The sequence below is a fragment of the Notolepis coatsorum genome, assembly GCF_963971535.1.
Source record: "Notolepis coatsorum genome assembly, chromosome: 7".
NCBI lineage: Eukaryota > Metazoa > Chordata > Actinopteri > Aulopiformes > Paralepididae > Notolepis > Notolepis coatsorum.
Window position 1 is genome coordinate 139,837,101 of NC_140171.1, and position 17,624 is coordinate 139,854,724.

At 44.7% G+C, this 17,624-nt stretch overlaps 1 protein-coding gene across 1 annotated transcript in view; it reads left to right on the plus strand.

Moving 5' to 3' along the window:
• The window catches only part of dchs2 (dachsous cadherin-related 2), a gene marked incomplete at both ends in the record, with an annotated part of 108,258 nt that extends 92,496 nt beyond the window's left edge, over positions 1–15,762 (plus strand). Inside the window, 5 exons of the mRNA XM_084318409.1 lie at positions 1,390–1,541; positions 2,532–2,662; positions 5,107–5,396; positions 7,438–7,576; positions 13,127–15,762. Coding sequence (XP_084174535.1) covers positions 1,390–1,541; positions 2,532–2,662; positions 5,107–5,396; positions 7,438–7,576; positions 13,127–15,762 — 3,348 coding nt within the window. The remainder of the gene's footprint in view (positions 1–1,389; positions 1,542–2,531; positions 2,663–5,106; positions 5,397–7,437; positions 7,577–13,126) is intronic.
• Between the last annotated feature and the right edge of the window lie 1,862 nt (positions 15,763–17,624).

Sequence of the window (17,624 nt, forward strand, 5' to 3'; positions counted from 1 at the left end):
CGTGGGAGGATCACACTACCTCACCCAGATCCCTTCCTCGCTGAGCAGGCGCCCCGACCGACCTGTAGGAGTCGCTGTTTTACAACGACCAGGACCCACCACACTGGCTTCCCACCCGCTAACACTGGCAATTGTGTCAGTATGGACGACTCTGCGGTGGTAGGCAGATGCTTAGTCCGCTGCGCTACCCGGCCGACTTACCCAGCCCCTTTCTAAAAGCTCTGTGGATGTATTATTATTTCCTTAGAATTATTTTTACTGTATATAAAATGTAGCAGCTTTAAAGGAAAACTCCAACATTTTGGGAAATTAGCTTATTTGCCATCTACCCTGGAGTTAGACAAGAAGATACATACCTTTTTCTTCTCTGTGCATGCAGTAGGAGTAGGAAGACGTTGGGAACTAGGCTAATGGAGGAACCTACTTCCAGTGACTGACGCTAAGCTAGGCTAACGGTGCGTGTCTTCCTACTCCTACTGCATGCACAGAGAAGAAAAAAGTATGTATCTTCTTGTCTAACTCCGGGGTAGATGGCAAATAAGCTAATTTCCCAAAATGTTGGAGTTTTCCTTTAAGTGCAAACGTGGTACCATGGCGATACAAGACTTTTACCATAGACCACTGCACTTCCACGTTACATTGAGCTCATGGAGGAGATTGGGCAATCTGCGCATGCGTAGTTCGGGAGTTATTTGCGGAAAAGTGACTATAGCTTGGCCGACAAAGTGCAGATCGACTTGGCATTGGTCTCTCCGTGTTCAGGAGACTCGGGCGTATACGATTCTATTGGATCATGTCTCCAGCACCCCCACAGCCGTAGCTACAACCACTTAATGTCAAGGTTCTCATCCACATTCATTCATTTTCTCCCCCCGCTCGCTCTCCCATGATTTCAGAATACCGGAAGTGTTGCGGTGGTCTATATACCAGTTTCATCAAACTACCATGATGCTTTGTTTGTAAGGGATAGCTCATTGGTTTTGAGCTTAACCAAAACCACATAATGTCACAGAACCTTTCAGGGGAATTCGGTTGCCAGGGGAACAGCTTGGGCCCAAGTGTGTTTCCTGTCGGCTATTGTATCAGCAAACTCTGCAACGGGAAACACACTTGGGCCCATTTGTTATACGATATATATGAGTATCGTATTTCAAACTTTTGTAATTGGGGAGTCTCTCCTATCGATATAATTTAAAATGAACCTAATCACGGTGAGTATAATAATGACTCTTAACCGCCTGTAGTGTGGTAGTGAAAGGGTTAACAGGTTGTCATGTGTGGCAGTGAAAGGGTTAACATTCTGTATTGTCGCAGGGAAAGGGTTAACCATGTGGTAGTGTGGTAGTGAAAGGGTTAAACGTCATTGGTTCCCTTATTTGGTGTTTGCAGGTGTTTGCATCAGACGCAGACAGCGGAGTGAACGGGCAGATCGAGTACTCCATCGTGTCCGGTAACCATGACGACGCATTCATCCTGGACTCTGTGCGCGGGATCCTTGCTACCAACGTTCTACTGGACCGCGAGATCACCTCTTCATACAAGTAGGTTGATTCCACCGCTTTGTGTAATTGTTTTGCATTTATACGATGCCACATAAATACCGTTGCAGTAACACAGTGAATTTACTTCTCATTACGAAATCAGCTCTAATGGGGAAGTCTGTCCCAACTCTAATGGACATGTAATTACTACATATTAGGGATGTAAAGGTACACGTATCCGTACCGAACCGTACCGAACCTTACCCTGGTTTTTGTGTACCGTTACACCCCTACTACATACTACATTTTAATATTATTATACTCTTATTTTAGTCCTATTGACTACCTAAATGTTTATTGTTGTTCAATGTTCAACCAAGAGAAGGAAACTATAATTTAAGAGGGTTATGTATTCTTAAAACATGTAAAAAGGTAAGAACTAATGTAAAAGCTAGATGTGTTTAAATTTTGGGAGTTAAATAAAAAAAGCCTTAAAGGATAAAATAATTCAGGAGTACAGTTTTGAGTAAAACATCAAACATTTGTTTTTTCTTTAAACAAATTATATCTTGCAGCATATTTTAAGTTTTTCTTTCTTATATTAAAATATATTTAGTTTTTAAGAATTTGTAAGGGATAGGCAAAAATAAGCATGTGCTTCAGCCTATTCCTTTTTTTCGGTCATTGATTTTGGATTTTGTGTGCGAGCTTTATATGTACATTTGTGATTTTTTTTTATTTTTTTTTGTAAGTCCACACGAGTGTGTTTGATTTGTCCGTAAACAAGACAGAAAAATAAACATTATTCATTCAATGTGAGCGATCTGTAGTGCCGAATTTCCCTCTGGATTATTAAAGGATTTCTATTCTATTCTATTCTATTCTATTCTATTCTATTCTATTCTATTCTATTCTATTCTATTCTATTCTATTCTATACTATGAACACAATATATCAATAATACAGTGTCTTTATAACAGTCAATCTAAATAAACATTAGGGTTGCCAGATTGCAGGCCCTGACTGTGTGTCTCTGGTGGTCTCGTGCAGGCTGGTGCTGCAGGCCACAGACAGGGGGAGCCCTCCTCTCAGCAGCACCACCACGGTCAGGGTCCAGGTGGTGGATGTCAATGACAACAGCCCCGCCGTCCCCTCGATGGAGCCCGTGGTGATAGCAGAGAGTAAGCAGCCCCATGCCTGCCGCCCGCTTTCAGAGCAGCGTCTTTTATGTATATCTATAAGATACATACTATCTATCTGTATTCATTTATGTATAAAATTTATTGACACTTTCACTACCACACTACAGAAGTGTGGTGGTAGTGAAAGGGTTAACCTTTTGTAGTGTGGCAGTGAAAGGGTTCACCTTCTGTAGTGTGGTAGTGAAAGGGTTAACCGTCTGTAGTGTGGTAGTGAAAGGGTTGACCTTCTGTAGTGTGGTAGTGAAAGGGTTAACCGTATGTAGTGTGGTAGTGAAAGGGTTAACCTTCTGTAGTTGGTAGTGAAAGGTTAACCTTCTGTAGTGTGGTAGTGAAAGGGTTAACCTTCTGTAGTGTGGCAGTGAAAGGGTTAACCGTCTGTAGTGTGGTAGTGAAAGGTTAACCTTCTGTAGTGTGGTAGTGAAAGGGTTAACCTTCTGTAGTGTGGCAGTGAAAGGGTTCACCTTCTGTAGTGTGGTAGTGCAAGGGTTAACCCTTTGACGTGTGTGTGGGGCAGTGAAAGGGTTAACCTTCTGTATTGTCACGGTGAAAGGGTTAACCCTTTGGTATAGTGTGGTAGGGCTGAGCCCAAACGTTCAAACGTTCGGGCCTTCGTTCGTTACGTTGGCATTCGAATTCTAAATCAACATTCGAATTTTTTATTTTTAATAAAAAGAAAAAAATATATATTTTTTTTATATATATATATATTTATTTTATGTGTCTATTCATTCTGTTTAAACCAATGGGTTTTTTCTTCACAGTTGCAGATAAAGATTAGTCTCTACACCAGGGGTCGGCAACCTGCGGCTCCGGAGCCGCATGCGGCTCTTTAGCCAATCAGCTGCGGCTCCCTGGCAATTTTTTTTTTAAATAAAAATAAATAACTTTATTTATTTATTTATTTATTTTTTAGATTGATGTCATACTGTGACACTGAAATGAAAAAATATGTCATCAACTAAAATATTTAGTTTTAGTCAACTCAAATATTTCATCAACTCAAATACAGTACGTCACACCCCGCGCCTCTCCCTGCCGTCTGCAAGTGGCTAATCTTGAGTTTCCGACCCCCCAGTAAGCTAACCATGGATAAATCCAAAAAAAGGAAAGTCTGAGGAAAATAGAGGGTTTAATTCAGCGTGGACAGATTAATTTGCTTTCACGACTAACGATGCATACCTATAGGCCTATGCCTGATATGTGGTGAGAAATTTGCGAACAACAAAAAATTTACTTTTTATTTGATAGATTTTCCACAAATAAGGGGAGGACTCAAATATACCTGCATAGTTCAGGGTTTTATTTCAAAGTAGGTCTACAGATGCCAGTGTTTTTTCTCCTCTTCTGTGTTTTATTTCAAAGTAGGTCTACACATGGTAGTCTTTTTTCAAAGTGGACTACTTTTTATTTTATAAATGTTCCACAAATAAGGGAAGAACTCAAATATACCTGAATAGTTCAGGGTTTTATTTCAAAGTTGGTCTACAGACACCAGTGTTTTGTCTCCTCTTCTGTGTTTTATTTTAAAATAGGTCTACACAGCCAGTATCTTTTCTCCTCTTCATAAGAGTTTGAGGTTTTTCTTATAACAGGTAAAAACAGCAATAAAAAGTCAGAACATTTATTTTTGTTGCTTTATAATTCCATTAATGCAACAAACTGTGTGCTATAAGTATAAAGTATAATAAATCGCAAATTACTTTGGGTATGCAATTGTCAGGCATTTTATGCTAAATGTGGGGTATGCTTGGGGATAACTATATAAAATGTTATACACTGTGTTACCTTCATTTTAAGGGTAAATTGGTTTTGCGGCTCCAGAGGAATAACATGTTGTGGGAGGGGGGGGGAAATGGCTCTTTTGATAGTAAAGGTTGCTGACCCATGGGCTACACTAATATTATAGTATTAAAACTGATGAGTTATAATATTCATTAAAGAAAGTTGATTTAATTTAAAAAAAAAAAATACTAATTTAATCAGATTAACCCTTTCACTGCCGCACTACCAAAACGGTTAACCCTTTCACTGCGACAATTCACAGAAGGTTAACCCTTTCCCTGCCACACGACAGCCGGGTAACCCTTTCCACCCTTTCACTGCCACACGACTAACCTTCTGACTCAGGTGGTTTGCGTGTAGATCTCCCAGAAGGCCACATGGTGATGACTCAGGTGGTTTGCGTGTAGATCTCCCAGAAGGCCACATGGTGATGACTCAGGTGGTTTGCGTGTACTGTAGATGTCCCAGCAGGCCACACGGTGATGACTCAGGTGGTTTGCGTGTAGATGTCCCAGCAGGCCACACGGTGACTCAGGTGGTTTGCGTGTAGATGTCCCAGCAGGCCACACGGTGATGACTCAGGTGGTTTGCGTGTAGATCTCCCAGCAGGCCACACGGTGACTCAGGTGGTTTGCGTGTAGATCTCCCAGCAGGCCACACGGTGATGACTCAGGTGGTGGCCAGCGACACGGACCTCGGCTCGGTTTTCACCTACAGCTTCGGGAACGACACAGGAACCAGCGGTCGCTTCGCCATCGACCGCTACACCGGCGCGGTGACCCTGACTCAGGCCCTGGACTACGAGGAGCAGACGGAGTACACTCTGACCGTCTGGGTGTCCGACTCCCTCCATCAGACCTCAGGAGAGGTCAGAGTCCAGGTGCTGGACGTGAATGACAACGCTCCGGTCTTCTCGCAGGTCTCCTACCAGGTACAACACACCACTCTGATGCCATGGTGATGGTTGGTTAAGCCTTTCACTACCACACTACCGAAGGGTTAACCCTTTCACCATGACAATACAGAAGGTTAACCTTTTCACTACCACATTACAGACGGTTAACCGTCTGTAGTGTGGTAGTGAAAAGGTTAACCTTCTGTAGTGTGGTAGTGAAAGGGTTAACACACGGCGAGGCTGGCGGTTTGTGTAGGTCAGTGGTCTGCATCTCGTGTCATGAATGAGAACGGTGTTGCGTCGCATACTAAATACTTTATGAAATACGTGGACTATGACAGAAAATGAGTAAGGTTTTCATAAGTGGCGGCTCCCAAGGCAGGCTTTTCTTTTATCTGGAAAAATGGCTGTCATTGTCAAAAAGGTTGTGACCCCTGGTATAGGTTAACACTATTTTAACAAATGTCAGATTTAGTGAGGGCCCTGTGTGAACCTGAAGAAGCCAAGATGCAAATTGCAACGTCTGGTCCAGTTTTATACAACTTATAAGAAATCTATTTTAAAATGTCAGTCTGAACACTCCTGGTGTGTGTGCTGGACTATATTGTTACAATATTGATTCAAGATTCAAGCGATTTATTTGTCACATACATACACAAGACATGTAGTGAAATGAAGGTGGCCATGCCCGCCTCGATTGTGCAAAAATACAAATAATAAGATAGAATAATAAAATAAAATAGATAATGAAATATACATGCTAAAAAGTAATAAGAATAAAATACAATACAATACAATGCTAAGCTTAAGAATTAAGGTAAAGTACTATATACAATAATTATACTAATGTACAGTTATGTTTCTTTTTTTTTATCTACTTTTTCTCCTCGTTATGCCAATTCCCCCTCCCCTTCCTGGTCGTTGCGCGCATTTGCCCCCCACTTGCCGGTCTAGGGAGCCCTGAAGACTATCACATGCTTCCTCCGATAGCCTCTTTTCACCTGACAGCGAGGACTCTCACTGGGAAAGTGTACCGCGTGGGAGGATCACACTACTTCCCCCAGTTCCCTCCCTCGCTGTGCAGGCACCCTGACCGACCTGTAGGAGTCGCTGTTTACAACGACCAGGACCCACCCTCGCCGGGTTTCCACCCGCTGACACTGCCAATTGTGTCAGTATGGACGGCCGACCAAGCCGGAGGCACCGCGGCAGCCGGATTCGATCCCACTGTCTCTGCGGTGGTAGACAGACGCCTACAGTTATGTTTCTTAAAGTGAAATCTTTTGTAGTGTGTGTGTGTGTGTGTGTGTGTGTGTGTATGTGCGTGTGTGTGTGTGTGTGTGTGTGTGTGTGTGTGTGTGTGTGTGTGTGTGTGTGTGTGTGTGTGTCTGTGTGTGTGTGTGTGTGTGTGAGAAAGTGCAAGTGAGGAGGTGTGGTGTGTGTGTGTGTGTGTGTGTGTGTGTGTGTGTGTGTGTGTGTGTGTGTGTGTGTGTGTGTGTGTGTGTGTGTGTGTGTGTGTGTGTGTGTGTGTGTGTGTGTGTGTGTGTGTGTGTGTGCGTGTGTGTGTTCATGTGTGCTTGTGTGTGGAGAGATATGTTCAGTGTTCTGATGGCCTGGGGGAAGAAGCTGAGTCTGAGTCTCTGTTCTTGCTGCATGTGTGCGTAGGCGCTTGCCTGACTGCAGCAGCTTGAACAGGCTATTGTTGGGGTGGTGAGGGTCCTTCATTATTCTGCAGGCTCTGGCCATATATCGTTTAGCAAAATGGCTACCGTGTGCATACGGTCAATTGTGCAGTTACTGTAAATAAGATAAATAAATCTTATAAGTCAGACATCAGATGATTTGTACAGATGGTTCCTATGCACTATGATAGAACATGAGAACCACAGACAGGACTAATGCTGATCATTCTTTGATTTGTACAGATGGTTCCTATGCACTGTGATAGAACATGAGAACCACAGACAGGACTAATGCTGATCATTCTTTGATTTGTACAGATGGTTCCTATGCACTGTGATAGAACATGAGAACCACAGACAGGACTGTGCTGATCATTCTCTGATTCTTCCTCCAGGCGGAGCTCTCAGAGATGGCCTCGGCCGACACGCTGGTCCTATCTGTGTCGGCCGCGGACAGAGACTCTGGGCTCAACGGGGACGTCTCCTACAGACTCCTGTCTCCTCTCCAGGGCTTCTACATCCATCCAGACAACGGTGAGACCAGTTTCATGGACGAGCGATGACGCAAATGCATTATGAAACAGTGAATGCGCTGTAGCCTACGGACATTAACCCTTTCACTACCACACTGCCAAATGGTTAACCCTTTCACTACCACACTACAGACGGTTAACCCTTTCACTACCACACTACAGACAGTTAACCCTTTCACCACCACACTACAGACGGTTAACCCTTTCACTACCACACTACAGACGGTTAACCCTTTCACTACCATACTACAGACGGTTAACCCTTTCACTACCACACTACAGACAGTTAACCCTTTCACCACCACACTACAGACGGTTAACCCTTTCAGTACCACAGTACAGAACGTTAACCCTTTCACTACCAAACTAGAGAACGTTAACCCTTTCACTACCAAACTACAGACCCTATTATCAAAGGAGCCATGCCTCTCCTATTATTTATCATATTATCAAAGGAGCCATGCCTCTCCTATTATTTATCATATTATCAAAGGAGCCATGCATCTCATATTATTTATCCTATTATCAAAGGAGCCATGCCTCTCCTATTATTTATCATATTATCAAAGGAGCCATGCCTCTCCTATTATTTATCCTATTATCAAAGGAGCCATGCCTCTCATATTATTTATCCTATTATCAAAGGAGCCATGCCAGATACAAGATACAAGATAGATACAAGATACAAGAGTTTTATTTGTCACGGCATACAGGTATACAGTGAAATGCGGGGGGTCTCGCCCGCAACGATGTGCATAATACAAGTAATAATATAATATAAGAGTCCAACCAATAGAGCGACATAGTGCAATAACAAGTAAACAAAGTAGGCATATCGGTATCTGTACATTCTTAAAGTGATCTTTCCTTCTGTAAAGTGTCCGTAGTGTGAGCGTGTGCAGCATGAGTGTGTGTGTGCTCATGTTAAAGTGACTGCTAGTGTGTGAGCGTGTACAGTGTGTGTGTTGTGTGTGTGCTCATGTGTGCTTGTGCGTGGAGAGTTCAGTGTTCAAGGCTCTGATGGCCTGTGGGAAGAAGCTGAGCCTCTCCTATTATTTATCCTATTATCAAAGGAGCCATGCCTCTCATATTATTTATCATATTATCAAATACCTCTCCTATTAGCTCTTATTTCAATGTCATTGCGCTCCCAAAGCCCATGAGTGAAGGAATGAGTGAGAAATCCAGCAGAGTTTAGGCTGAAACTCAGCCTCTCTTTTTCACTCCAAGTGTAATTTGTAGGGCTCTTCTCTTTAATATAGCAAATTGTCATGTTTTGCGGTGAGGGTTAGCAATGGCGAGGTGAAGTTTGGATTTGCATAAATATTGAATAAAGCGTTCAGAACTTGTCTTAAAGGGGAACTAGCTTATGAATGGCCTTTTCCAGGGGTTTGCATTGTTTTCTAGCAACATGGGGTTGTACCAACACTGTCTAGGTCTCAAATTCTATTTTTGGCGCATTCCTCCAGTTCAGATGAGACAAAATACTCCCCCACTGAACCAAGCCATTCTGATTTGACTCGCTCGCTGACGTGAATAGGCACTGATCTGCCACCGCCCGCCCACAATCAACTGTGATACGTTTATATGAGCAGCAAGTGGAAATAATGCGGAAGCCATTAATTAGCAGAGACCTTCAGCTGTTCACACATACACACACATCGTGAATCAACCAGAGAACTATATAAAACGGGTGGGAAGGTGGGACTGGGAGGAGTCTCTCTCTCTCGCTCTCTCTGTCTCTCTCTCTCTCTCTCGCTCTCTCTGTCTCTCTCTCTCTCTCTCTCTCGCTCGTTCTCTCTCTCGCTCTCTCTCTCGCGTACTTGCTGTATCACGTCAACCTGTTGCAAAATATCAACACGTATTCCGATCCGTGCAATAATATTCACGGGGGTATATATTGTCATTTGAAACAAGTTACCAATGCATTGTCGCGTGGGATTATGCCCCCCCCCCGCGGCAAAATTAATTAGTCCCTCTCTATCTCTCTATCTCTCTCTCTCCCCCAAAAGGTATCTGCCAGTGCAGTGGGTGACTGTCACTCAAAGCGCATTGAGAGTATGGGCCGAGCCCAGCCAAAAACAGCTTGGAATCTTGAAGGGCAGGAACTGCTGCTCTACAGCAGGGGTTCCCAAAGTGGGGGTCGCGAGCCGCCGTGGGGGGGGGGGGGGGGGGGGGGGGGGGGTCGCCAGATGATTTCCAAAAAAAGAATATATAATAAAAAAATATATATAATTTATGCAGTCATGCCATCACAAACACTGGAATTTAAAGGGTACAAATAAAACAATTCCTGCACCAGAATGCAGGAAATGAAGTCTTTGTAACAAGAAATTTCCTGGTGGGGGACCCTGACTGGGGCTATATTTCGCACTATATTTCCTGGCCTGAATGATTTCCCCAGTCCGGCCCTGGTTAAAAGCCTCCAATGCTTATTAGTGTGTGTGCGTTTGAACGTTTGCATGTTTCAACCATACATTTCCATTTATAAAAGAAAGATAATAAAAAAAGATTAAATAAAAAAATATATATATATTTATACCTCCTGTGGGGGTCGCAGCTCTCTGACACTGTTATTTCGGGGGTTGCGGCCTGAAAACGTTGGGAACCTGATTAGAAATACAAAACAATGATTTTTTTTACTTACAGATGTGTTCCATAGACTCACAGGAATTGTGTAAAATTGCCCAAATAGTGAAAGAAATAGTAAGATAGTTCCCCTTTAATCTTAACTATATCCAAATATTTTGCTTTCTTTGGTGCTTCCCCAGTTTTCCATGTGTTTCATAACTGTGAGTTGTGTTGCTTTAGAACCGGAATGTTACTGCAAGCCAGCTGTGGCACTAGACTGCAAGTCCTGTTATGATTACAACATAATAGCATTATTAATAATATAATATAATATCCCAATTTACAGTATTCTGACACAAGCATACATTTTTGTTATTCTTATTCCCAAGAGAAACTAAAGAATTTCGGGAACATTGTGTAGTAGCCCAAGGACATAAACGTCAATTGATTTGTCTACCATCATAGAACTCTTGCCAGGACTCTCTCTCCTTGTAAAGAGCGCTAATATGAATACGCTTTCCTGGTAAAGTAGGCATTCCTCCAACAACATTTAATATAACATGTGCTCCATACAATACAGTAACCATACAGTGGTAAGTAAGTTCATTAACCCTTTCACTACCACACTACAGACGGTTAACCTTTCACTGCCACACCGTCTGTAGTGTGGTAGTGAAAGGGTTAACCTTCTGCAGTGTGGTTGTGGAAGGGTTAACCATTTGTCATGTGGCAGTGAAAGGGTTAACCTTCTGTAGTGTGGTTGTGAAAGGGTTAACCCTTTGTCGTGTGGCAGTGAAAGGATTAACCTTCTGTATTGTCGCAGTGAAAGGGTTAACCCTTTGGTAGTGTGGTAGTGAAAGGGTTAAGGTTGCAGAGCTGTTCCCTTGTACAGCTTTAGCCAAACTAAAGAACCAGTGAGCAGTGTAGAGAGCGTCCTCACCTTCTCAGTGACTGTGTGGTACGGTAACACAACCGTCCATGATAGGGGACAGCTAGAAAGAACTGTACGCATGGCGTCAAAAATCATTGGCTGAGATCTTCCTTCTGTGGCCTCTATGCCACACACATCAGGCGGAAAGGGGAGAAGGTGCTTGGTGACCCCTCTCACCCTGCTTACTACCTCTTTAACCCCCTTCCCTCTGGTAGAAGACTCCGGTGTAGGACATCTTGTTTTAAGAATAGCACATATCCCGAGGTTGTCCGTCACCTGAACTCAAGCCCTAATGCACAGGCACTTTGTACTATAAGGGCTAGCACTAGCCGACAGGCAATTATGCACTTTAAATGGAGCACTGAGCTCTTTTATGCACTGTAGCACTGTTGCATTTTTAGAAATGGTTGTGAAATACTTCAGGGATTGCATTGTATGTATTCTTGTTTTTATATTGTATGTTTTTTATACTGTATGTTTTTTCCACTGTTTTATGCTGAAATGAGCATTGCACCGAGACAAATCCCAATCAACCATGTGTTGAAATGGCAATAAAGTATCTATCTATCTTATCAAGAGGACACAAGTTTGAGAGTGTGGATGGATTAGCAGGTTAAAGGAATCCAACAGCTTTTGTTTATATTCACATTTCCACCAGTGGCGGCTGATGCTATGTATTAGTAGGAAGGACGTGGAGGGGCGGGGCTGAAGTTTTTTTTTTAATCAGTTGTGCAATAGTCAATCTACGAGAGAGAGAGAGAGAGAGAGAGAGAGAGAGAGAGAGAGAGAGAGAGAGAGAGAGAGAGAGAGAGAGAGAGAGAGAGAGAGGCTATTTATTATCTACAAAGCAGGCATGGTCAGCCCACCCTCATTTCACTGTATGCCTTGTGTATGTATGTGACAAATAAACCTCTTGAATCTTGCCATATTCATTCAGTTTCAGTAACTACAGAACAGTACATATTGTTAGACTCACTTGTTTTGTTGCATCAGGTTGGAACGAGCCCTTCGAGAAGCTTTTGTGGTCCAGGCTTGAACTTTCCATGATAAAAAGTGTCCATATAAATCCATTTAGTTAGATCCAACACTGTCTGAATGCCGCAGTGACGCCCACTCAGTGAGAATTAAGTCTAGTGCTCAGGCTTGGAGGTAGATTTCTATCAGGAGAGAGTGACGTGAATCACGCACAAAACAATGATTTATATTTGATATTAACGTTATTGTGCATTTTAAACACAAACATATTTAAAATGAGTAATTATTATTTATTTTGAACATGTTTATTGTCCAAAATCTAAAATCCAAAAAAAACTATTTCTTCTTCTCCTTCTCTCTCCACCAGGGGGGGCGGCGCCCGAGTGCCCTCTATGGACCAGCCGCCACTGATTTCCTCCCAAATAGACAGAGTTTTCTTATGTTTCTTGTCTGTTTCTTTCCCCCCTCGCAATGTTTATATCCCATCCGTGTTCAGTTTCACTTTCAGTTTTGGCAAAGTTGTAATGAGTCCGACCTCCTTTGATTGACAGGCAGTCAGCCTGTTCGATTTCGAGGAAGATATATATATATATAGACCAATCAATTTGAAGCACAAACGCATGTTTACACGCCTCCAGTGCACTCGTTTTGTTTTCTAAGTCACCCTTGTGCTTGTGCGTCCTTGTGTGCATGCGTGATACACAATTTTCAGGGACCCCTTTTCTCCCCCTGTGTGCTATAGTGCCAATTTCATCAACTACTGGTCAAAAACAACCACACCACAGAAGGTTAACCCTTTCACTACCACTATAGACGGTTAACCTTCTGTAGTGTGGTTGTGAAAGTGTTAACCCTGTGTCGTGTGGCAGTGAAAGGGTTAACCCTTTGGTAGTGTGGTAGTGAAAGGGTTAACCCTTTGTCGTGTGGCAGTGAAAGGGTTAACCTTCTGTATTGTAGTAGTGTGGTAGTGAAAGTGTTAAGACCATATTTATCCAATATATCCACAACTTCTTTTGAATATATGCCATCAACAAATAAAATAAAATAAAATAATGAAACTCCCTCGGTTTGCAGGGTCTGTGTTCACCAACACGCCTCTAGAGGCCATGACTGGCAGCAACCTGATCCAGCTCCTGGTAGAGGCCAGAGACGGAGGGGATCCCGTCCGCTCTACCGTCACCTCCGTGGACGTGCTGATCTGGGACACCAACGACCACGCCCCCGTCTTCCACCAGGACACCTACACACTCACAGCCCCAGAGGACACCCCCACGGGCACCACCCTACTCACCCTCTCAGCGGACGACCAGGACTGGGCCCCCGAAAACACCCGTCTGGACTACGCGATCGTAGGGGGAAATAAAGAGATGAGATTCTGTTTGGAGATGAACATGGTTCAAGTCAAGAACCAGCAGCAGCATAAGGGCGTAGCGAAGCTCGTCCTGTGTAAGCCGCTAGACCGCGAGACCACAGAGAGCTATTCGCTAACGGTGAGGGTGTCCGACCGAGGAATACCCCCACTGAACAGCTCCACGGCCGTCAGGGTGGGCGTGACGGACGTCAACGACAACGCCCCTGTGTTTGCTAGTGTGGAGTACCACGCCCGGGTGAGTGAGAGCAGCGTGGTCGGCACCAGGCTGGTCCAAGTGAGCGCCCGGGACCCTGACCTCGGAGAGAATGGCCTGTGTCGGTATGACATCATCTCAGGGAACGGCAAGGGACACGTGAAGCTGGACCCTCACTCTGGACTGCTGGAGGTCAATCACGCTCTGGATTATGAGGAAGATGCTAAATACGCCCTGACCATACAGGCGTCCGACGGCGGCGAGTCCTCTGAAGAGCGCTTGGTGGCGTTCGCCGTCGTCTTCGTCACCGTCTTGGATGAGAACGATAATTCTCCATACTTTACGTTCCCCGTGGTTAATTGTTCTGTGTTTGAGAACCTCTCTGCTTTCACCCCTGCCTGTTCTATCCACGCTGTCGACAACGACTTAGGACCCTATGGTCAGCTCGCCTACTCCATCCTCTCCACCTGCTTCATGGACTATGGCAGCAGCAGCAGCCCCGACAGGAAGGAGGCGTTCGCCATCGACCCCCTCACGGGCGACATCCACACCAGACAGACCTTTGATTATGAACAGGAGAGCGAGTACTGCTTCGTGGCGGAGGCCAGGGACAAGGGCCACAAGGCGGCCACGGTCAGAGTCCAGGTGACCATCAAGGGAGTGGACGAGTTCAGTCCCGTCTTCACCCAGAGTCGGTACCACTTCGTCCTCCCCGAGAACGCCAAGCCGGGGCAGACGGTGGGCTACGTGATGGCCATGGATCACGACGGCGGTGTGGACGGGTTGGTGGAGTACTCCCTGGTTAACCCCTCCCCGTTTTTCTCCGTTAACAAAACTTCCGGCACAGTCTTTGTGTCGGGAGCCGTACGTCGCCGGAGAGGCAGCCGCGGCAGAGAGAACACGGCGGAGCTGATGGTGTCCGCAGGCGGTCCCAGGCGGGACTCCAGGACCACCACCTGCCTGGTGTCCATTAACATCTCCAACTCGGCGGAGGCACACAGCGGGGTTCCCCTCGACGTTCACGTGGTCAGTCTGTGTGTGTCGCTGGCCATGTTTCTTCTCCTGCTCCTCGTCTTCGTGGCCTTGGTTCTTAGGTACAAGAGGAAAGAGGCTGCCATCGAAAAGGCTGCCGCCATTGCTGCTAACCTGAACCACGGCACGGGCTCATGCGGCAGGTCTAGTGGCCAATCACAAACTGGCATGTGTCTGCAGGAACTAAAGAGGCCAAACGGCACGTTGACAAAGCAGGATATATCTAACCCGTACAGGCATTCGGATTCGAGCGGGCGTGGCTCAGCGGAGGGTGAGATGGCAGAGGACCAGGAAATGAAATGGATTAACGAGTACCCGTGCCATCAAAGAGCTGGATCTATGCAGAACAACAAGAAGTCGCAGGTTCCAGACTCTACTGTCCCTGCAGACTTTGACCATATCTCCATCCACTCTGTGGGGGGAGGGCCAGAGGCCATGGCCTTCATCACTACAGGCTTGGCCATGGGGATGGCCAGCGTGGAGAGCCTCCACCACTTCAAGGAGGAGGGAGGGGGCGAGGGGCCGCTCCCGGGAGTGATCAGAGTCAGGGGCATGGAGGAGAGCGTGAGTATGAGAGGGTACGTCTCGCTCTCCGAGAGCCACGACTTGGGGTCTCTCAGCTCCTTGCTGTGCCCAGAGGAGCATCTCCTCGGTAGCTATGGCTGGGACTACCTTTTGGACTGGGAGCCAAGCTTCCAACCCCTGGCCTCAGTCTTCACTGACATAGGAATGCTCCCCGACGAGGAGCTCCTCCAGGGTGGACGTGAGGAGTTGGCAGCCGAGGTGAGCTATTTCATGCACCCGCCGCCACTTATAACAGGCGTGGCCCGTCCTGGCGTCAGAACTGTCCCCCCACGGATGCCCGGCCACATAGTTACTACCCCGAGCAGGAGGCCCTCCTACCCCAAATACGCCTATTCTCCCCTGCTGGCCAGGAACACAGGGCTCAGCCCCTCAGCCATGACCCCCAGTTTCTCCCCTTCATTGTCTATGCTCACAATGAGGACCCCGACTGCCTCACCGGTCATCTCAGACACCGGAGTGGGTGGTGGCATCAGGCTGGACACAGGACCCCTCACTGCCAGCCTCTTGGAGGCGGAGATGCAGGTATAGAATGTGAAACAGAAAATGTTTTGACACTGAATCGATGCGTGATATTCAATAAAAAAAATTCCTTTCTCAGTTTTGTAGGTGTTTAAGTATTAACTTGAATCTAATGTTTGATTGTCATAATCATCTCAGTGTTTCTGTACAATACAAATGTTCAGGAAATTGTCCTCTGGCACATGCTGTATTCACTGGACGTTACATAATCTAGATTAATGAGTAAAATCGGGGCAAAGATGTCGCATGGACAAAATGTACTTGTACTGTATAATGACTTCCATTGAGGTGCATTTCATAACTTGCTTCTGTAATAAAGCTAATGTTTGGAAAAGCCTGAACCCTGTCTTGCGTTACTATCTCACACTGCAGTATTTTGAACAAGAGCAGATGTTTGAATCAGCAATAAAGAATAAAAAAGAATGTTCAGTCATAATGTGTTTGTACCGTATGTGCAGAAAATGAAACACTTTGTTATTGTAGTTGGTTATAGTTTTTTAAATGGGAAAATATTCCAGAGTTGGTTCGACTTTAATAATGAAAGGGGGGAAAAGCAGCCTTGTTTAGTTCCGTGGTTAACACCATTGCCTTGGATTTGCACAGACAGCATGTGTTTGAATTATGACCAATTCTCTGCTTTCTTTTACCCCACTTTTAACTTTATTCTACTATTAATTGGACCATTCTACTATTAAATACACCCCTAAAAAGTATTTACATGTGTTATTCCTAAAGTTTTGGACAGTTCATAATATTGAGATATTGGCACGTGTTCGGGTTCATACTTGTTAGCGATGAAAAAGTTCAAAGACACGTTCTATGATTCCACAAAGTCGGTTTCCAGCTCATTATCAACGGAGCAGCTCCAGATTTTCACTCTTGATCATTTCTCAGAATGTGTTTGTGTGCAAAGCTTGTTTTTAAACCGCTTTATTAAACTACGTGTCCAATTTCAAAGAAATCGAATTGTTTACGTTTTAAAATGAATAAACGTGGGTGTTCATCAAAGTTGCAATGAAGAATGTTAACTCTTTTATGTATTTTCACAGGTTGAACATTTCACAAACTGTACACTGATGATTTCATTCCAAAATAATGTATTGACTTGTATTGTTCTTTTTCACTGATTTGAATAGATATGTCTCAGTATAGTGAATAATAAACATACAAGGGGAAATAAATGCTCCCCTGATCCACTGCTGTGCTTTGTTGGGATATTAAAAATTAAACATGGAAAAGTCTCAGACTAAGTCATGAGTTGTATTAGTAGCCTATGGCTACAACATGGAAAACAAACACCACCAGACTTTTAATTGTTCTGCTTCCCGCGGAGGATCATCGCGGAGGAACTGTAAGTCCTACTCTTTAAAAATCTGCTTTAAAACATTATGATAGAAGAGAATCTTGGTTTCAGCACGCATTCTTCTTCCCCCGGACCCATTTTTCCACTCGGCCACCCTGAGTGTTCCTTTAACACAGGATTCAAGACGGTCTCATGTGAAACAATGGTTTGAATCAGTTTCTAATGCTTTCCAGATCAGGGAGGGGGGGTTGGGGGATTCTTACAAGAGTACAATCCTCTTGGTTAAGAGTAGGCCCTACTGTGTCTTAAAAGGCAGACCAAAAAATGCACTTGTGTGATTTGAAAAAGGCCTAACGTGAAGATCACAGAGGTCTAAGAGACGCGCCGCTTCAAGTTTTACTTTCGGTGAAGTATGGCGCACAGTGTCTGCCATGACACCTCATCTTGCGCCTTACACAACCTTCTCCACACCTACACCCCCTCCCGGAATCTCCGCTCCTCTGACACAGGCTTACTCACCATCCCACAAGCCAGGTTGCAGACCATCGGGGACAGGGCTTTTAGTGTC